The sequence below is a fragment of the Anomaloglossus baeobatrachus genome, chromosome 2 (genome assembly GCF_048569485.1).
Source record: "Anomaloglossus baeobatrachus isolate aAnoBae1 chromosome 2, aAnoBae1.hap1, whole genome shotgun sequence".
Lineage (NCBI taxonomy): Eukaryota > Metazoa > Chordata > Amphibia > Anura > Aromobatidae > Anomaloglossus > Anomaloglossus baeobatrachus.
In genome coordinates this window covers 656,389,957-656,413,100 of record NC_134354.1, presented here as the reverse complement: position 1 = coordinate 656,413,100, position 23,144 = coordinate 656,389,957, and the positions used below count along the sequence as shown (strand labels likewise).

The window sequence follows — 23,144 nt, the reverse complement described above, 5'->3', positions numbered from 1 at the left end:
ACTTCCTGATCATGTGACATCACCGTGGTCGGCAGCAGTCTTCCTGAGTGACTGGGCTGTGGGCAGTGCTTCACAGCCCAGCATGACAGCCCATCAGCTCCCTCCTCCCTCACAGCAGATTGCTGCAAGCAGGAGACACGCTGGGCTGTGACTAGCAGTGAGACACCGCCCACAACCCAGTCACTCAGGAAGACTGGGGCCAGCTGCGGTTATGTCACGTGATCAGGAAGTTGACGTGACATCACCAGATCAGCGAAGTCACAGAGCCCTGGGGTCAGGTGATGGGGAACAGCGGTCCGTAATAGCGCCGCTCACAGGCACTATTATATAAGGTATTTGAGAGAAACCTTGTTTCTCAACATAATATCGATCTAGCAAATAATAAATATGGGTGAACCACTTCTTTAAGCCTCTTTGCTCTTTCTGTGCCTTCAGTTCTGGAGCATCTCGGAAGACATTAAATAATCACACACAGACTGGTCTCTATGGACATGTTTAATGACAACCCAACAGAAGCATTTCAGGAAGCCCGTCCATGGAAAACACTGCAAAGGACCCTACTACTCTCATAGATTTCATTAATAGATCAATGCAATAGAATATAGTATAAATAATAATACTAATAATAATAATAATAATAATAATAATAATAATAGTCATTCTATAGACAAATACTATACTGTATATACAGTATGTATATTTTATAAACACTGCAGATGCTATATAGAAATCTTGTAGATACTATAAATAGACTAATATTTTAAATAGATGTTATAAACTAATATTGTATATAAAAACTATAAATAGATTAATATTGTATATAAATGCTATGAATACTATAAATAGATTAATATTGTATATAAATGCTATAAATACTATAAATAGATTAATATTGTATATAAATGCTATGAATACTATAAATAGATTAATATTGTATATAAATACTATAAATAAATAAGTATTGTAGGTGGATACAATAGATCCTGTAGATACAGCAGATAGGTACACATGTGCACATTAATCGCATGCATAGTACAATGACACCACTGGTATAGTAAATATAATTATTCTTTTCTTAATTTGCCGGCCTCCTGGGAGCCCTCACTTGTGCTATATATATATATGTCTGCTTGACAATTATGTAGCAATGACAAAGAAAAAATTATTAATTAAAGAGAAGGCTGATATAATATTTGGGACTATCATAATGAAACGAGTCATTGATTTTACATATGGGCGAGAGACGTAAGGACATTGCACTCATGGTGAAGAAGCCCCATTTTCTAATACTACTTGTCTGAAAAGGCTATCCCCTTCTATGATATACAGCATATAGCATATTCTTGTGTAATGTAGTAGTGCATGTGATATCATGTATCTGTTATATGATGTGACATCATTTATGGTCACAAAATAATGCTCATTGTTACTTTTATTAGTCTCCCAGAATATTATCCAATGTGATAGCTAAGTGGGATCTGTCAGTAAGATCCTCCCACCATCTCCACCCAAACCACATATATAGACATGCAGGTAGGTCTAAAGCCCGCTTTCCACACTGAAATATATCTTACAATGTGTCGGCGGGGTCACGTCGTAAGTGATGCACATCCGGCATCGTAAGGTACATTGCAGTGTGACGGGTACGTTCGATTGCGATTGAACGTTAAAACGTTCATCGCATACACATCGTTCCTGTCTCTAGAATTGCACGTCAGATTGTTCATCGTAGGTACATTGCAGTGTGTGACACCCCGGGAACGATGAACAGATCTTACCTGAATCCCGCGGCTCCCGGCCCACAATGTGGAAGGAAGAAGGTGGGCGGGATGTTTACGTCCCGCTCAGCTCCGCCCCTCTGCTTCTATTGGCCGGCTGCCGCGTGACGTCGATGTGACGCCGAACGTCCCTCCCACTCCAGGAAGTGGACGTTCGCCGCCCACATCGAGGTCGTATGGACAAGTAAGTACGTGTGACGGGGGTTAATCGTTTGTGCGGCACGTTCAACAAATTGAACGTGCCACACATACGATGGGGGCGTTGCAAATCGCAGACGAAATCGTATGCAAAATTGAAACGTGTAAAGCAGGCTTTAGTGTATGTAAATATGTTGACTCCTTTTATATCTTCTATCTCTTGTTGCATTCCTGAATAATTAGCTGTTTTATTCATATTCAAATGATATGATAACTGCTCTGAACGTGACTAGGCACCTAACATGACTTTGCCTCCTAAGGCCTCTTTCACACGTCCCTGAAAAATACGCACGTTTTTCATGGACGTGTCAGAGGTGCGTTTTGCCCGCGGTGTGCCGTGTGTATAGCAAACATGTGTTCTCGTGTGTTATCCGTGATAACACACGAAGAACGGGAACTTTCTACTCACCTGTCCCTGGATTTTCTGTCCGTGGTGCTTATCTTCAGTCTCCAGTCCTGCTGACTCCCCGCTGCTGCTTCTTCCGGCCGCAGTGAAGTGAATATTCAGTGAGCATAATGAGCGGCGGTTGGCAGCAAGTGACAGCAGCGGCAGAGACAGGAGGGCTGGAGAAGGTGAGTAAAGGTTGTTTTTTTTTCTCACAGATACATGGCTTTTCTCCGGTGCGTGTCACATGGAACATATCCGTGTGGTCCGTTTGCATTACGTGTGACATGTTTGCGTTCCGTGTGACACCCGTGATGCCGGAGAAAAACGGACATGTTGGCGTGAGAAACACACGGACACACGTAGGTACGGAATGGACACACATTCCGTTCGAAAATACTTACGTGTGCCCAAAACATTAGGAATACAAAGGTCCACGTTGTACGTGTCTCCAGTACGTGAGAAAATTGCCAAACACGTACCGGAGGCACGTACGTGTGAAAGAGGCCTTAGGTTGTTTCCCAGCCCAGCTCCAGCCTCTTTTGTTTGATTGATAGGTCGCTGTCTGATTTGTTTACCTGACTTCACACAAATAGTCAGCTATAAATCCAACTAAAGAGCCTGCTGCATAAATAGGGAAAAAGATCTGGAGATCCTTAAGTCCTCTAACACAGCCAGAGCACTTAACACCTTGTTGGCATATTAATGAAAATACTAATTTCTCAAGAATGCAGCAACAGATAGAAGATATGAAAGTATCAATGTATTTACATTTCCAATACATGCATGCCCATATATGCAGCTTGCGGGTGGTGGGTTTTTGTTACTAACAGATTCTCTTTAACATAGAAGACTCACTAATATTTACATGGCATTTTTAGATTATAATGATTCTAAGCTATATTTTATGTTAGTAAACTGCTTTCCTCTTTGTAGTGTACATAAAGATGTCAGTAACTGAAGGGGTCCTGACTACTTGTATGTACAATACAGAGAATCATGAGGGCACAGCAGTTGTGGCAGTGCTATTAGGTCCATGAGGGAGTTGGAATTGTTCTTGACAATTTAGGGGCACTTTGCACACTACGACATCGCAGGCGTCGCTCTCGACATCGTAGTGTGTAAATCCTTTATGATATGATTAACGAGCGCAAAAGCGTCGTAATCGTATCATTGGTGTAGTGTCGGTCATTTCCATTAATTGGGAAATACCGATGTTACGATGTTATTCCTCGTTTCTGTGGCAGCACACATGGCTGTGTATGATGCCGCAGGAGCGAGGAACATCTCCTACCTGCGTCCTGCGGCTCACGCCAGCTATGCGGAAGGAAGGAGGTGGGCGGGATGTTTACGTCCCGCTCATCTCCGCCCCTCCGCTTCTATTGGCCGCCTGCCGTGTGACGTCGCTATGACGCCACACGACCCGCCCCCTTAATAAGGAGGTGGTTCGCTGTCGAGAGCGACGTTGCAGGGCAGGTGAGTGCATGTGAAGCTGCCGTAGCGATAATGTTTGCTACGCCAGCTATCACCATGATATTGCAGCTGCGACGGGGGCGGGGACTATCGCGCACGGCATCGCAGCATCAGCTTGCGATGTCGTAGTGTGCAAAGTGCCCCTAAAAGTGCTTTACACAGCATTTCACATTTCATCTACTGTATAGATCTTAAAACATGAATAACATTTGCAATTTACATGGTGTAAAAGAAATGATCCAGTGAAAGGTTATGCCATATTCTTGAGGAGCAAGGTAAGAAAAGGAAAGACCGCACTCCATCCGCTGTGCTGGAAAAGTTTTATTTCATACGGTGCAAGATAAAAGGCTGGAGGCAACCTGCAAGCCGGCTCCTAGGGGGGGACGACGGCCGTTTCGCCTACTGATTAGGCTTCCACGGGTCCACCAGGAAGAGATTTTGACTTGTAAGGTTTTCATTTTATTAATTGCCGACTACGGTATCTGCATTACCTCAATTCCAACATCTTCACTGATGAAGACCGATAGGCTAAAACAGCCCAGCCTACACATTCACATCGCAGATACCTGAACTATGTTCTAAGCCTCCCTTTGAGGTGAGACGTTGACCTGTGCAGAAACCATTTACTGTATATAGTATGTATATATTTTGAAGAGACGTTTTCAGTAAATCAATGTTGATTCTATGAATGGAGGCTTTATCAGCAGTTCTGTTAGAACTCACGACAAGAGCCGTACAGCATGCAGCTATACTCTTACTGTAAATAATGTCAGAAATGTAGCTGCTACCCAACACCTTTAGTGCTATACTAACATCGGTGCCCACAATTTGAGGTCCAGTGAAGGCATTATATTGGGTATGTATATTGGAGTCTATGGATATCATAGAAGGTGGTACCCCAAAAGTCCTCATCCTTGATAACTGAGTTCAGCCACGTATTACATGAAGGTGGTCCCTCAAAAGCCCTAGCCCTGGATAACTGAGTTCAGCCATGTATTACATGAAGGCGGTCCCTCAACAGCCCTAGCCCTGGATGACCGAGTTCAGCCATGTATTAGATGAAGGTGGTCCATCAAAATCCCTAGCCCTGGATAACTGAGTTCAGCCATGTATTACATGAAGGTGGTCCCTCAAAAGCCCTAGCCCTGGATAACTGAGTTCAGCCATGTATTACATGAAGGCGGTCCCTCAACAGCCCTAGCCCTGGATAACCGAGTTCAGCCATGTATTAGATGAAGGTGGTCCATCAAAATCCCTAGCCTTGGATAACTGAGTTCAGCCATGTAATAACATGTATTGTCTACTGCCCCCACTGCAGAAAAATATACTACATGTGGATGTGCCATCAGTTTTTATGTGGTCAATGGTGTTCTATCATTGAGCTCACAGATAGTTGGCTCCCCCAGAGTAAAGGGGGCTTTACACGCTGCGACATCGCTAATTCGGAGTCGTTGGGGTCACAGAATTTGTGACGCACATCCGGCTGCATTAGCGATGTTGCTGCGTGTGACACCGATGAGCGATTTTGCATCGTTGCAAAAACGTGCAAAATCGCTCATCGGTGACATCGGGGTCCATTCTCGATTATCGTTACTGCAGCAGTAATGATGTAGTTCATCGCTCCTGCGGCAGCACACATCGCTATGTGTGACGCCGCAGGAACGAGGAACCTCTCTTTACCTGCTTCCCGGCCGCTATGCGGAAGGAAGGAGGTGGGCGGGATGTTCCGGCCACTCATCTCCGCCCCTCCGCTTCTATTGGGCGGCCGCTCAGTGACGTCGCTGTGACGCCGCACAGACCGCCCCCTTAGAAAGGAGGCGGTTCGCCGGTCACAGCGACGTCGCCGGGCAGGTAAGTATGTGTGATGGGTCTGCGCGATGTTGTGCGGCACGGGCAGCGATTTGCCCGTGTCGCACAACAGATGGGGGCGGGTACCCACGCTAGCGATATCGGGACCGATATCGCAGCGTGTAAAGTAGCCTTAAGGGCGGCTTTGCACACTACGACATCGCAGGTGCGATGTCGGTGGGGTCAAATCGAAAGTGACACACATCCGGCGTCACTTGCGATGTCGTAGTGTGTAAATCCTAGATGATACGATGAACGAGCGCAAAAGCGTCGTTATCGTATCATCATTGCAGCCTCCGACATTTCCATAATGCTGGTGCAGCGACAGGTACGATGTTGTTCCTCGCTCCTGCGGAACCACACATCGCTGTGTATGAAGCCGCAGGAGCGAGGAACATCTCCTTACCTGCTGCTGGCCACAATGCGGAAGGAAGGAGGTGGGCGGGATGTTTACATCCTGCTCATCTCCGCCCCTCTGCCGCTATTGGCCGCCTGCTGTGTGACGTCGCTATGACGCCGCACGACCCGCTCCCTTAGGAAGGAGGCGGGTCGCCGGCCAGAGCGACGGTCGCAGGGCAGGTGAGTGCATGTGAAGCCGGTGTAGCGATAATTTTCGCTACGCCAGCTATCACAAGATATCGTACCTGCGACGGGGGCGGGGACTATCGCGTGCGACATCGCAGCATCGGCTTGCGATGTCGCAACGTGCAAAGCCCACCTAAGCCTGCATGTAAGATACTTTTCATGCTGCTGTATGCTTTTATTTAGCTCACATCACTAGTCTCATAACAGGTACTGAAGTGACCACAATGTATCCTGTGCTGCTTCATGAAGCTGGTAATATTGCTATGTCATTATTTTTTTTCTGATTCTTTGCTTTTTAGCTATGCTGTGGCTGATGATGCCTACCAGTCTTTGCGGGATCGTGACAGAGACCAATGTATCCTAATAACCGGGGAAAGCGGCGCTGGAAAAACAGGTAGATTTCCTTAAATGTTTAGTCTTCTTTATTAATGGGTTATCCACTATAGGACAATACTAGCTTAACCAATTTAGGACTTGAATTTAAAAAAACCCAGCACATCCTAATCTCCTGCAGCAGCGCCATTCCAGCGATTGTTCATGGGGAGTGACACGTCTTGTTTGTCACATGGCTGCAGATCATTAATATGCCTTCAGCACGGACATCCACACTGATGAAATAGTAAAGGTTGCAGCTGACAATGATCTGATCACTGGTTGCAGCCAGCACGTGGCACAACAAGTCATGTCCCTCACAGGAACAACGGCGCTGATATTGCTGGATCGGCACTACTCCAGGAGGTAAGAATACACTGTTTTTATTTTAAATAGGACCCTAAATACATTAACCTGTGGTTGTCTAGTAGTGAAGAACCTCTTTAATACAATGTTAAGCGGGCTTTACACGCTGCGATCTCGCTAGCGAAATCGCAAGCGATTGTACCCGCCCCCGTCGGTTGTGCAACACGGGCAAATCGCTGCCCGTCACGCACAACCTTGCTTACCCCCGTCACACGGACTTACCTGTCCTGCGACGGCGCTCTGGCCGGTGAACCGCCTCCTTTCTAAGGGGGCGGGTCGTGCGGCGTCACAGCGACGTCACACGGCAGCCGTCCAATAGAAGCGGAAGGGCGGAGATGAGCGGAGATAATAAGAATAAGGAGATATTCCTCGCTCCTGCGGTGTCACACACAGCGATGTGTGCTGCCGCAGTAACGAGGAACAACATCGCTAATGAGAGGTAAACGACTTTTTATTTTAGGACGATCTCTCCGCGGCAAACAATTTTTGCCGCTTTTGCGATAGTTTTAGGTCGCACATAACTGTTACACGCTACGATATCGTTAATGAAGCCGGATGTGCGTCACAAACAACGTGACCCCGACGATAATTCATTAACGATATCGTAGTGTGTAAAGCCCGCTTCAATCCTAGGCTTCCATCTAGAAACCGATGCGAAAAGAGAAAAGTAAAGGCCATGGGTGACTTTTGCTGGTTAAGTCAGTGAAGATGTCACTTTCCAAAGTATTGTAATAAGAAACAATCCTAAATAGTCACTGTCTGTCTTTTCAACACATTTTGATTATATTAATATCATAAAAGCAAATATTAAAGCCTATGTAATTTATCTTTATCAGAGAAATATTGGGTTTTTTTCTCCACTCATGAGCCACTTCTACTTCTCCCCTGTTTTCTAAACTCATCATTCATTCTAAAAAACAGCTAAAATCAGATTGGCTCAAGCCAAGATAGACTTTCAGCTCACTGAGTTATCAGATTACAGCTGCCTATTAAGATAGATAGCAGAGTGAGAGTCAGAGAATCACACACAGCACTTCTGTTGCTTTCTAGTAAGTGCTTTTTTCACCAGTTATTGGAATAATTGCTTAAGATTGTAGTATAATGGCATCCATGCTGCTGCTTCTGAACATGTAGTAGACAGGAGAGCATTAATCCCTCATGTCTCTGTGTGCTGTGTTGGTGAGACATCATTGATACTAGTAACCACCATTAGCTCTCAACTATAAATTGGAAATTAAGCCTGAAAAGGAATGTCTGTCAAAAATGCAGGATTCAAGTCATATAATGGCCAGATATAGTGTTATTCCTCATGTACATATGACAACTTGTTCTAAAAAGTCTCCAGAATTGCCAGGTATTCTTTAATGGGAATCTATCACCACTTTGACTTTTATAAACTGGGCATACAAGTAATAGGATGCTGAAAATAGTCTTCCGTGTATGTCTCACAGCAGATGCCTTATTGTTGAAATATCATCTTTTATAACTTTATGTTAATGACTTCTTCCCTGCTATGGGGTGTATGCTGCCCAGAAGATAGCCCTGCCTTCTTGCTTCACTAGCATCATTTTTGCCACCTATTATCCTCACAGACTGCCTGTGACGTGTAGTTCCTTCTCTTAAATCCTGCACCTGAGCAGTAAATGTCCTGATGTTAGCCTGTATTGTTCCTCCATCTGAAGGGCATTGGCTTCATGAACTGTTCTGCGCAGGGGAGTCACTGCTACTTCCGGTCTAGTGATCCCCGGCGCCCTATTGAAAGGTGCTCTCCCTACTTCCTTCGAAGGGCAGAACAATACAGGCTAGCCTTGGGACATTTACTGCACAGGCGCGGGATTCGGGAGCAAGAACTACACGTCACAGGCAGACTGTGACAATTAGGCCCCTTTCACACGTCAGTGATTCTGGTACGTTTGTGCTTTTTTTTAAACGTACCAGAATCACTGACATACGCAGACCCATTATAATGAATGGGTCTGCTCACACGTCAGTGATTTTTCACTGCACGTGTCTCCGTGCAGCGTACCCGCGTGTTCGTGATTGCCGCACGAAGACATGTCCATTTTTTTCTGGCATCACTGATGTCCCACGGACCACGCAGTGGTGTGGTCCGTGAAACACGTGCCAGAAAAAAACGTGCTTCTAAAATAAAAATCATTTTTACTCACCCGGCTCCAGTGGCGCTCTCTGCAGCCTGTGCAGCCTGCTACTTCTGAGCCGGCTCATTACTGTCGCGCATATTCATGATGCACGACACAGCCGACCCGGAAGCAGCTGCTGCGGGGGTCAGCGCCAGCCGGATGCTGCACCGCGGGAGCGATCAGCACCATGGAGAGCGGGAGCGCGCACAGGTGAGTTAATCTCTAAGTGCAATCACGGACCACGGAGAACGGAGCCCGGATTGCACTTAGACAACCCACGTGTGCTGTGATTCACGGCACACGGAGGGACATGTGCATGTTTTACACACCAGTGAAAAACGTCAGTGTTTTTCACTGACGTGTGAAACGGGCCTAATAGGCATCAAAAATGATGCTAATGAAGCAAGAAGGCAAGACTATCTTCTGGGCAGCATACGTCCCATAGCCTGGAAGAACTAATTTACATAAAGATTTAAAAGATGATTTCTCAATAAGAATGCATCTGCTATGAAGCGTACAGGTAAGACTGATTTCAGCGTCCTATTACCTCTATGCCCATATTAATAGGTTAGAAAGGTCAAACTGGTGACAGATTCCCTTTAAGGAAGATGAGGAAAAGTCTAAAGTTGCTTCAACCGTGAAAAATGACTACATTTGCTAAATAATATGCTTATCTCATCTTATTTATCTCCAACTACCGTACTTCAAACGCTTATACATATTCTAAGTCCTCGAGAGATGAATTTCCACTTTGTGATTGGTCCATTATTTTGTGCAGTCTTGATATAATCAGATGACAGGGTCGGCTCTGCTGCACCGGTGGGCTCTGACTGCTTCATCTGCGCAGATCTCTATTATGTTAGAGCTGCCTTCTAATATAAGTGCATGTTCTCGCTCTTCTCAGAGGCCAGTAAATTGGTGATGTCATATGTGGCTGCTGTGTGCGGGAAGGGAGCCGAAGTCAATCAGGTCAAGGAGCAGCTCTTACAATCAAATCCTGTCCTGGAGGGTGAGTAGCGAAAAGTAATGATGAGCCTGGCCAGTAATGTCTGTCGGTCTCAGGCATGGACTATATTTAGTGTTGTGGCTATTTTATGGATCACTAACGATAGAATGAAGTAACAAATGGATGGACATTTATGATGAAGAGGAATATTTCCATATATCAAGTGTTAATGTTCCCTCCACAGACTATATATATCTGTATCAGCACAAGCCCACGGCTTATTACCTTTATTAAAGACCTCTCCATGCACAATGCTTCCATTCATCTGATTGGAAACTCTGCACGCCGGCCTCTCGGGGCACATTGTCTGATCACATATGGTCTGATCATAGCTGTGTGGACACTGATTGGGGTAATTTATTTCTGTACTCTGCGGAGGAACATTGAGAAACACTGGCTGATCTTACTCATAGATGGAGAAGTTACACAAAGTCGATTTTTTTTTTATAAACTTTTTGTCTTTTTTTTTTTCTTTCCAGCTTTTGGAAATGCCAAAACCATCCGAAATGATAACTCCTCCAGATTTGTAAGTTCTTCTCTCACAAATTGGCATGTTTTCCCTCCCGCACATGATAGCTGACTATTGGGTAGAATGGTTGGGCACTACGGGTTCAGTGAGTGTGCCACCTAAATGTAGAGGAAACTAACGGCACTCCAAGAGATGCAATCAGAAAAGGAGTTTTAACTTTATTAATGTGTCAGCATAAAACTCTAATATGTGTAATGGCCAACCCAACATTTCGGTCATCTGTGGACCTTGGTAATAGCCGCTTATCCTGCAGTCCTTCCTATTGACTTAGTGCACAAATATTTACAAACATATCTGCATACCATAGGATTATTGACAAGAAGAGATATTTGGATGGAATGCAAATTAGGGATTAAGGGTATGTGCCCCCGATCCACACATGCTGCGTCCTGGAGGCAAATATTCTCTGCAGGAGAACGCAGCTGCCCGTGCCCATGATCGGGTATCTGGTGGCTGCGGACTTTAGCTCTATTCTACCCGCAGAGAAAACACGAGTCTCCGCAGCATAAATTGACATGCATCGGCTGGGGAAGCTGCACCGCAGGTCAGTTTATGCTGTGGAAAAAAAGAAGCACAGTGCCCAGGAGATTTCGATAAATCCATCCACTGTGCTTGTACTGTACAACACAGCGTTTTGGGTGCAGGGAAAACACGCAGCATCCAAAACACTGCTACTCCTGATCATGTGCACGGGCCCTAATTCTATCATCCAATGTTTTTTGTTGGATAATAGTGGAAATCCTTATATTCACAGTAGGATGGATGTGTGATTGTAAGAATTAAGTGAAGGCTATAAAGAAGTTGATCAATGATTTAATCAATGATTAAATGATTTAATGATTTGATCAAAGATCAATGATTTAGATGAAGGTATTAAGGGTAAACTGATTACATTTGCTGATGACTCAAAGCTAGGAGGAATAGCTAATACTAGAGAAGAGAGAGAGGATTCAACAAGATCTAAAGCTGGAACAGTGGGCAGCAACTAATAGAATGGTTTTTAACAGGGAGAAATGCAAAGTCATACATCTTGGCAAGAATAATGAAAAGAGCATATACTGCATGGGAGGAATAGAGCTATCCAACAAGCATGTGTGAAAAAAACTTAGGTATACTAATAGGTCACAGACTGAACATAAGTCACCAGTGTGACGCAGCAGCAAAAAAGGCAAACACCATTCTGTATTAACAGAGGCATACAGTCTAGATCATGTGAAGTCATTATCCCCCTTTACTCCTCTTTGGTCAGCTGGAATATTGTGTCCAGTTCTGGGCACCAAATTTTAAAAAAGACATCAACAAACTGGAGCAAGTTCAGAGAAGAGTGACCAGAATGGGGACTGGTCTGCAAACCGTGTCCTATGAGGAACGGTTACAGGATTTAGGATTGTTTAGCTTTCAAAAGAGAAGACTGAGAGGAGACCTAATAGCGGTCTACAAAGGCTGTCACACTGTAGAGGGATCAGTTTTATTCTCATTTTTACAAGGAAAGACTAGAAGCAATGGGATGAGACTGATTAAGAGTAGACAGATTAGATATTAGAAAAAACTTTTTGACAGTGAGGGTGGTCAATGAGTGGAAGAGGCTGCCACGAGAGGTGGTGAGTTCTTCAATGGAAGTCTTTAAAAAGAGGTTGGACGGACATCTGTCTGGGATGATTTAGTGAATCCTGCTTTGAGCAGGGGGTTGGACCAGATGACCCTGGAGGTCCCTTCCAACTATACTATTCTATGATTCTATGAAGTAAGACATCTAATGTTGATAGCTAAAATAGGACATTTTTATAGATCACCTATATTATTGGACTATACTTTTTGTAAAACTATACAATTGACACAACATGACTTATTTTCATCTTTACAGGGGAAATACATGGATATTGAATTTGACTTTAAAGGTGATCCAATGGGAGGTGTGATCAGTAATTGTAAGTATCATGTATCTATCTATTTAGCTAGCTATCCATCTATCTGTTTATTGCACCTCATGGTCTTTAAATCTGATAAACTGATGTCATGTCGCTAGGTTATGGTATCCCCTTTTATTGTTGAGTGTGGGGTCTCTGGGAGCTGACTCAGCACTTTCGCCTTTTCATTCTCAGTATAAATGGGGATTAGAGAGGTCAGACCACATTGAAGGAGTGTACTTTTTTTAATTCATGGGCTTGTGCTGGATTAAAATAATTTAAAAAAGCCATTTCGCATCCTCTCCTATGCACCATTACCTCGCACCCTCTGCTTTCCAGCATTACCTCTTTGCTGCTGCTTCGGGCTTTGTTTGTTGGCTGCAGTGGTGCTGTCACAACTACAGTGCACAGCACCTCTGCAGCCAATCACTGAGCTCAGCAGCTCATGCTGTTTCTGTTGGCACAGCCCCTCAGCTCATTGGCTATTATCAGTGGGATGTGCATTGATAGTTGTGATGTCACCGCTGCAGCCAGTAAACAAAGACTGAAGCAGTGGTCTGCGGAGGATGAGCTTTTGTATAATTTAAACCCAGAGTGAGACCATAAAACTAAAAAAAGTTATAATTGGAAAACCCCTTTACGTTTTATTCTGAAACATAAAACATAAAATAAACCCACTGTCAAGTATTACAGACACCTTTGAGTGTGTGCTTGAGACTGGCGGTGTCTGCTATGTTATGGCTTCACGTGTACAAGTGAGGCTTTCCTGTTCCCAACTGGGATATTTTTCTTAGATGGTTTATAGCAGGAAGTCTCCCACTTCGGCTCAATGGGATGACAGTTAATTTTCTTACATATATGTAATGCATCATTCTTAAGGCAACAGATGAAACCAGCCGAGAGGATGCTTCCCTGCGAGGATGGTTACGATCCTTTCCTATTTTAAACTAGTACTTGAATTTATTTTTCTACTCAATCATCAATTAAGGGATTTTCCACCCTTGATTTATTGCTTTAAAAAGTATACCACAAAACCAAAATATCCAGTTGCCTGATGCCCACTGCTCCTTTTCTAATGCTGTTGGGGTCCCCACTGGACTCTGCAGTACTCAACCCACATTGTCAAACGTGATGAATAACTGGCCACAAGGGCACCCATCTCTTCAAAAGAGGGAGACCATTTTCTGTGCATCCTGATTCTGTTCTACAAACATGTGACTGCTACAGCCAATCACTGGCCAAAATGGTACAAAGAAAACTGACCAGCACTTCCTAACACAATGAGGCAAGTGTGAACAGGTGCAAGCTGCTTTGAATGTATTATATACAAACTAAAGAATACAGCAGCACACTGTGTGAGCCAAAAAGTATGCAATCATTGAATATGTGGCATTTAAAAGAAATTTAACAGTCAATTTGTCATGATTCGCCTCCCTATCCACATGGCTAGGGGGCGGAGCCTTCTCTCGGGCCTCACTTCCGGCCCCTGGATGCCTTAAAAGCTGTCACTTCCAGTGAACCAGCGCCGGCTATAAGCTTAGCTCTGCTTTGCCTGTGATTGCTGGTCCTGTGAGTGATATCCTGATCTGTCTGTTCCTGTGCCCCCGTGCCCTTGTCTGTGTTCCAGTGGCAGCATTACACAATTTATGCTACCCACAGTCAGTATGAATCAGAGCTCCATTGCTTCAGAGAACATATAGTTTAAAGAGTTGGGTGGGAACTATAGGGGTTCTCTTCTTCTGTAAATCGGAAGAGACTCACCCATTCAAGTCTGTGAGAGTGCAAAAAAAATTGGATGCCACACGGTGCCATAATATAGCATCCATTTTTTACAGATACATTGCAGTTCTGTAACATAGGAAACTGTAAATGGGAAAAAAACAGATTCCGTACGGATCACAAATGAATAAAAAAATTGTCCCAGTTTTTTTAAGGAAACTCTGAAAGATTTTTTCACGCTAGGTATACGGGGAAGTACCAAGCGAATGGTGAAAGGGAAGCAAAACCTGTGTCTAGGGAAGTGGATGGTGATCCCTAACCACATCTACCGCTGGTCCCTGGGGTCCCTCACCACCCTAGATAGGTTCCACACCTATGCGCCAAGCCGGATACATGACCTTAGGTATCCTGAGTGCTGGGCCCTAAATAGGGAATTGGTTGGATGAGCTCTTCGTCAACCCCACTAAATGCTAGAGAAGACCCAAGGAAAACACACAGGGAAAATGCATGAATTACTTATGACTTAGGTAGAAGTTCAGAAAAGTTTCAGCAATCATACCACAGATGAATACAAGCCTCTTGCTTGCAACCAGAGTTAGAATGAACTGAACAATATCACCAGCGCAAGTCCAGGGAAGATGGGAGTATTTAAGCACAAGGGGAATACTGATGATCAGCAGCTGAATTGAAGGAGGGCTCCACTGGGTCCAAAAGAGGAAGAGATGAAAACCCAGCAGGAAAGCTACTAGTACAATAAATACTAACTGCTAGAAAAATAGAAAGTCAGGGATCATTTTTCGCAGCCAAACGCTGTGACCTTCTATTGCCATAAACCAAATGACTGTCTGTCACCCACAACACACCCATGACAGATTTTTTATATGCTTGTGTGAACCTTCCCTTATACTAATAGGAGGAGTGCTCAGCTAAGGAGGCTAAAGTGGTGATGCTGCACCCAATAAATAGCTGCACAGATCCCTTCTCCGTACAAGTAAGAGGGGGAACCACAGAGACCAGTTGAGAGACCCAGGCAGCATTTGTTTAAGAGCATTGGGGTTCAGTACAAAGTGAATGCTTTATTATTTTTTATAGCTTACTCCATGCTTTTCTTTATCATGTTTGGAAAACCTTGTTAATTACTTTTTTTTGCCTAGTTATCAGTAAGGTTTTAAATCTATTTAAACAAAGCAGCGAACAAAACACCTGAAGCGCCATCTTCATTGTGGTGAAGAAAAAGAACAAGGATGTGATCGAAAGCCACTGTTTTTATGGAGATTGGAAGGATTGTAAAAACATTGATCATATTTCTTTCCTGCCTTGTGTAGACCTCCTGGAGAAGTCACGAGTGGTAAAACATGTGAAAGGAGAACGAAACTTCCATATATTCTACCAATTGCTGTGTGGGGGAGGTGCTGACCTACTAGGTGAGGTTGCGAACCTTTCAGTGGATATATTTTTCTTTTTAGCAACAATTTGGACAAATATTTTGTAGTGTGATTTAATCTTTTACTTAACATCTTGTATTTTCTATTTTTCTTTGCTTAGGACAACTGAAATTGGCTCCAGATTGTAGCAAGTATGTCTACTTGAACAAGGACCCAAGTAGTTTATCTGGCATGAGTGATGCTGAGAACTTCAGAACTGTTAAGGTACGTGCGTTACCATTTCTAAGCTTGTTAGATTCAACTAACGATGGATCATTATTAAAGGATGAAGACTGAGGAGTCGGTGCTGTTTTATGTTTTCTTTATTTCTCATTCCTTACCCACTTTTTCAGTTATTTCTTTCTTCATTGATCTACTTAATTTGCCATGCTGAAGATTATACTGTTAATTGAAAATATTTTTGGAAAACATGAAATCATATTTACATACACCTCTAGGGTATATGCACATAGAGGGGCCAATTCATTAATACTGGCAATGCACACCGAGCAGGGCCGCCATCAGGCTATGACTGTGTATATTTTTATATATATATATATATATATATATATATATATATATATATATATAAATATATATAAAAAATAATATATATATATAATATATATTTATATATATATAAATATATATAAATATATATATATTTTTATATATATATATATATATATATATATACATATATATATATATATATATATATATGTATATATATACATACATACTAGGTGGAGCCTGGGCGGAGGCTCAAGGGGGCCTCCAAATTTTGCCAGTATGGGGCCCTGAAATTCCTAGCGGCAGCCCTGTGCACACGCCATTCTTAATGAAAGGCTCGCTGGTGAACAAGGCACCAAATTCAATAAGAGGCACGCACTGCTAATTGGATTTAGTAGGTTTTTTCCGTACCATGCATCTTGCCAGAAAAGTAGTGAAAGTAGCATTTCTGACATAAGAAATGCTGACACTATTGCTGAATTTTGATAGCCACATCTCATCCCATCTGGCTCTACCTCAACTTCCGCCCATTTTGGTGAAGCTGCTTCAAACGTCCGTTAAAATACTAACAGTTGCAAAATATTTGCGCTTTTCTGAAATTTTTTCTCAACTTTTTCAAGCGTTTTACACCAAGTGAGAATGAGCAGAAACTCCAAGTTTTGAGGAGGTTTAAGTTTTTGAGAAGTATTTGGTGAGTTTTTTTTGAAAAAAATCGCGTCAATGACACTTGACAAACTATTCCTATTTATTTCTATTTTAAAATCAATTTTTCTGTTCATATGCTCAGTATTTTGAACGTTTTTTTATCCACTTCAGGTTTTGATAAATGCCCAAAGGGAAAATAGAATGTGCACCTGCCCTTATACACTATGTGTTTATTTGTCAGTACTGCAAAGTCGGTCACGTCATGATGCAAAATGGTCATTTCAGGTCTTGAGTAGATATGACACAACTTTAATGCCCAGTCCACCATTTGTGTATAATGTGTAAGATATGTCAGAACCGTATAGTCATCACAAAATAGTGACACTGATCATGTCATGTTCTTTACAGGATGCCATGAAAATTATTGGATTTGCAGATTCTGAGGTGATTTCAATTCTGCAAATTGTTGCAGTTGTTCTGAAACTGGGAAATATTGAAATAAAGGGCCAGTTTCAGGCCAATGGAATGGCCTCATGCTACATCCCAGATGCAAAGGGTAAGAGCAACAAAAAAATGTGTATTATAGTATAGCCGTACAGAATAAATATTGTCAAAGAAGACCTATCACGGCCATAAAAATGTCATTTTAAATGTTGCTGTTCTCCTGAATCTCTTGAGCCATAGCTCAAGAATAGAGTGGAACAGGGAAAAAAACAATGTCTAATTCAGGATAACAGCAGCATGGAAGCCAGGTAAAACAAACTTCTATATGTATGGCAAGTGACAGGTTTACTTTAAGTGATGTTTAGTGATGAGTCAGAGCACTACCATGCTCAGGTGCTCGGTACTTGTAATGAGCAGTTGGGTGCTCGGATGGGTGCAACTTGAGTACGCAAGTATAATGGAAGTCAATGAGGAACTCCAACTTTTTCCTGGAAGAGCTCACAGAAAAATGCTCAAGTTCCCCTTTGATTTCCATTATACTCGGGTACTTGAGTCGTGCCATTCCGAGCATCCAACTGCTTGTTACGAATACCGAGTACCCAACTATGGTAGTGGTCGCTCATCACTAAACATCACTTAAAGTAAACCTGTCACTTCCAATAAATATAGAAGTCTGTAAATACGCACATGGTCAAAATTGTTGGTAACCCTCGTTTAATGAAAGAAAACCCCACAATGGTCACAGAAACAAATTGAATCTGACAAAAGTAATAATAATTTAAAAAATCTATGAAAATAAACAAATGAAAATCAGACATTGCTTCCACAGAATTTTAAAAAAAATAAAACTCATGAAACAGCCCTGGATAGAAATGATGGTAAACCTGAAAATAATGTGACAAACGATACTTGTTAAATCAAGGTACTGTACGTCAGCTAATTAGCATCACAGGTGTCTACAAACTTGTAATCAGTCAGTGGACTGAATATAGGGCTACAGATACTCACTGTGCTGTTTGGTGACATAGTGTGTACCACACTCAACATGGACCAGAGGAAGCAAAGGAAAGAGTTGTCTCAGGAGATTAGAAAGAAAATTATAGACAAGCATGTTAAAGGTAAAGGTTATAAGACTATCTCCTAGCAGCTTGATGTTCCTGTGACTGCAGTTGCACATATTATTCAGAAATGTAAGATCCAAATCAAAGAGACGGATGATACAAATGGTAATAAGAGAGACCAGAGAAGCTTCTAAAGAAATTAAAGGTGAACTTCAAGCTCAAGGAACATCAGTGTCAGATCGCACCATCCATCGTTGTTTGAGCCAAAGTGGACCTCATGGGAGACGACCAAGGAGGACACCATTGTTGAAAAAAAAATATTACAAAGCCAGACTGGAATTTGCCATACTATATGTTGACAAGCCATCAAGCTTCTGGGAGAATATCCTATGGACAGATGAGACAAAAATGGAACATTTTGGCCAGGCATATCAGCTCTATGTTCCAAGATGGAAAAATGAAGCATATCAAGAAAAGAACACTGTTCTGTGGTTGCTTTCCTGCATTTGGCACAGGGTCTCTTGAATCTGTGCAGGGTACAATGAAATCTCAAGACTATCAAGGGATTCTAGAGAGAAATGTGCTGCCAGTTTCAGAAAACGTGGTCTCAGTTGCAGGTCATGGGTCTTGCAAAAGGATAATAACCCAAAACACACAGCTAAAAACAGCCAAATGGCTAAGAGGAAAACATTGGACTATTGTGAACTGGCCTTCTTTGAGCACTGACATAAATCCTATTGAGCATCTTTGGAAAGAGCTGAAACATGCCGTCTGGAAAAGGAAACCTTCAAACACGAGACAACTGGAGAAGTTTGTTTTTGAGGAGTGGCCCAAAATACCTGTTGATAGGTGCAGAAGTCTCATTGACAGTAACAGAAATCATTTGATTGCAGTGATTGCCTCAAAAGGTTGTGCAACCAAATATTAATTTAAGGGTACCATCATTTCTGTCCAGGCTCATTTGATGAGTTTTAATTTTTAAAAATTCTGAGGAAGCAGAAAAGCAATGTCTGACTTTCACTTGTTCATTTTCATAGACTTTTAATTTATTATTACTTTTCTCAGATTCATGTGTTCTGCGACCATTGTGGGTTTTTCTTTCATTAAACGAGGGGTACCAACAATTTTGACCACGTGTGTATAGGAGTTCAAACACAGAAAACCCTGTAGAGGCCTGAGGAACGTCTCTAATGGAAAACATCAGATTCGGCAGCAGACAATCCCCATCCCTGACAGAATTGTTGCTGGTGTAGTATTTCCTACACTTGTCTCAATGAATTATCAATTCAAAACATGGAGAATGTTAAATGTTTTGTTTATCGTGATAAGCTAGTACTTTTATCTAATACCCTTTATGTATTTTTTACAAATCTTAGAACGGTCACTTACCTCTCCATTTGATCCTATATATGCGTTTGTATTACGCTCTTATTTCACATTCCAGAAATCAAGGAGATTTGCTCACTGATTGGACTTGATGCGGCTACATTGGAAAATGCATTTAGTGTCCGCACAGTGGAAGCTAAACAAGAGAAAGTAGTGACAACATTGAATGTGGCGCAGGTAAAAAATAAAAAATAGAATGTAAGAAAAAAGTTTTAAAAAATATATGTGGCCAGATATAGTGATAGATAGACTGATAGACAGACATATAGAGGCAGCATAGTGGCTCAGTTGTAAGCACTGGAGCTTTACAGCATTGGTGTCATATCCCACCAAGGACATCTTCTGCAGTCAGGGCCGGCTCCAGGTTTTTGTGGGCCCCGGGCGGAAGAGTCCCAGTGGGCCCCATCCACACACAGACACACACATACGTACACATACATATACATATTTAAAGACAAACTCACAAAAATACATATAGAACTGACACATCTATACAGTCATATACACTGACATACATAGATACACATCATACATGCATACAGACACACACAGCTCTACTGCATGCATACAGACACACACAACACAACTCTGCTGGATACATACATACATACACACATAGCTCTGCTACATACATACACACATAGCTCTGCTACATACATACACACATAGCTCTGCTACATACATACACAGCTCTACTGCATACATACACACATAGCTCTGCTACATACATACACAGCTCTGCTACATACATACACACATAGCTCTGCTGCATACATACAGACTCACACACGGCTCTGGGGGGCCCACACACGCAGCTCTGGGGGGCCCACACACGCAGCTCCAGGGGCCAGCACTTACGGCACCGGGGGGGCAGGGCATACACCTAGGGGGAAGAAGCCCATACAGCTCACCAGGGCCCATAAATCAAGGGGCGGGGAGGGCACATACCGCTCAGGTCATGGTGGAGAGGGGGCCACACACCGCCGGAAAGAAACGCTGTGCTGGGGGTCGCTGGCTGGCACTGCGCCTCCTTCATCTGTGGGACTGAGCAGGACACCAGGCGGTAGCTCCGCCCACAGATGAAGTTCAAACCAGGAAGTCTGCACGACTTAAAGGGACGGCGCCACAGATTTCTGCCGAGGACTGCGGTCCCCGGAATTCGGCCCGGGGGCAGCAGAACTAAGGCGAGTGGGCCCCATCCAAGGGGCACCAGAACTGACGAGGCTGAGTGGGCCTCCCCGGCTCTCCAGGGCCCCGGCATTTGCCCAAGTATGCCGCGTGCTGACGCCGGCCCTGTCTGCAGTCCTTGGTGGGACAAAACCAGTAGCTTATAGTTTGTATTTTCTGCCCATGTTTGGGTGGGTGGGTTTCCTCCAGGTTCTCCGATCTCCTCCCATACTCCAAACAAGTACTGATAGGGAATTTAGATTGTGAGCCTCAAGGGGCACAGTGAACATAACGTCAGTAAAGTGCTGTGGAATTAATTGTACTATATAAGCAAAGCGTGATAAATAGATTGATGAATTGATTAATTAATAGATATGGTAAGGTCAAATATACAGTGCCTTGCAAAAGTATTCATAATCTTGAACTTTTCCCATTTTTTCACATTAGACCCATAAAGTTAAATATATTTTATTGGGATTGTATGTAATATATCAACACTATGTAACAAGTATTTGTGAAGTGTAAAGGAAATGGTACGTGATTTTATATATATTTTTAAAATATAAATCTGAAAATTATGACGTGCATTTGTATTCAGCCCTCTGTAGTCTCATACCCCTAAATAAAATCCTGAGTGACCAATTACCTCCAGAAGTTACCTAATTGGTAAATCGAGTTGATCTGTGTGGAATTTATTCTCAGTTAACTACAGCTGTTCTGTAAAGGCCTCAAAGGCTTGTTTGAGAGCATAAGTGATCAATCAACATCATGAAAACCATGGAACACACCAGACCGGTCAGGGATAAAGTTGTGGAGAAGTGTAAAACGGGGTTAGGTTATAAAAAATAGCCCAAGCTCTGAATAGCTCATAGAGCACTGTTGAAGCCATCATCCAAAAATGGAAATAGTATGACAGAACTGCAACTGTCGCAGCGTGTAAAGTACCCTTTAGCGTTGGTATATCACATAAAATTTCAATAAAATACCTTTAAGTTTGTGGGTGTAACGTGAAAAATTGTGAAAATATAAATGGGAGTTTCAATACTTTTTCAAGGCACTGTAAATAATAATAATAATTTTATTCATTTATATAGCGCTATTAATTCTACAGCGCTTTACATACATTGGCAACACTGTCTCCATTGAGGCTCACAATCTAGAGTCCCTATCTGTATGTCTTTGGAGTGTGGGAGGAAACCAGAGAACCCGGAGGAAACCCACACAAACACGGGGAGAACATATAAACTCCTTGCAGATAGTGTCCTTGGTGGGATTTGAACCGAGGACCCCAGCGCTGCAAGACTGCAGTGCTAACCACTGAGCCACCGTGCCGCCGTAAATGTTCCTTGTCTGTTTATGGCATTGATGACTGTCACTAATGAGCTTTTGTGATTTGCACGTGCCAAACATACTGCTCTCTGCTCTTTCTCTTGTATCTAATTTTTGTAGAGATCATACTTTAATAGACAGACAATGAACTACTTTTTCATACCATGTACAACTTTTATTGTGTATAACCAATCTTTTTTTTTTTTTTTTACATCTTATTATTTTTTTTTTTTTTTACATCTATTATGTTATTCTGTTTTGTTTTATGGTATTTTTCTTACAATTGCCGACATTGTTTTAGGGAACTTATGCAAAAGATGCCTTGGCAAAGAATATGTACGACCGACTGTTCAGCTGGCTGGTGCAGAGGATTAACGAAAGTATAAAGGTTAGTCTCATGGCTTCTCTGCTAAAAAGTGACACCAGCAATTACATCCATCATCCAATTTGTAGTATCTCATTTCTACATTTTGAACTAATGTTTCAGATTTCATTCAATAGTTTATTTATATCAAGGTCCATTTTCTCATGTGCATTAAATCTATCATTGTTTCTGGACGACATATTAAAGAGGTTGTCCACTACTTTTATATTAATGTCTGATTGGCCGGGGTCTGACACCCTGCACTCTCGCCGATGAGCTGTTTTCGGTCTTGGCGGCGGCAGCAGGTGACCAGAAAAGCTCAGTTGCGGAACTGCTCTGTCTTCTGAAAGTGTCTGTGGCCGGGTTCTGCACATCCACCTCCAATTGTTTAGAATGGGAAACGGATGTGTCGTACCTGGCCGCGGCCACTATCACAAGACAGAGCAGCACCGGAATTGAGCATTTCCGGCTGCCTGCATCCACCGCCGGGACTGAGAACAGCTG

At 42.7% G+C, this 23,144-nt stretch overlaps 1 protein-coding gene across 2 annotated transcripts in view; it reads left to right on the top strand.

Annotated features, from left to right (window-relative positions):
• The window catches only part of MYO1A (myosin IA), a 128,849-nt gene that overhangs the window by 39,360 nt on the left and 66,345 nt on the right, over window positions 1–23,144 (top strand). For both annotated transcript variants that reach the window (XM_075337052.1, XM_075337051.1), the window contains exons 4-12: window positions 6,567–6,661; window positions 10,051–10,155; window positions 10,632–10,678; window positions 12,546–12,609; window positions 15,633–15,731; window positions 15,853–15,956; window positions 17,298–17,445; window positions 19,839–19,957; window positions 22,578–22,664. In XM_075337052.1, the coding sequence (XP_075193167.1) occupies window positions 6,567–6,661; window positions 10,051–10,155; window positions 10,632–10,678; window positions 12,546–12,609; window positions 15,633–15,731; window positions 15,853–15,956; window positions 17,298–17,445; window positions 19,839–19,957; window positions 22,578–22,664 (868 nt within the window). The remainder of the gene's footprint in view (window positions 1–6,566; window positions 6,662–10,050; window positions 10,156–10,631; window positions 10,679–12,545; window positions 12,610–15,632; window positions 15,732–15,852; window positions 15,957–17,297; window positions 17,446–19,838; window positions 19,958–22,577; window positions 22,665–23,144) is intronic.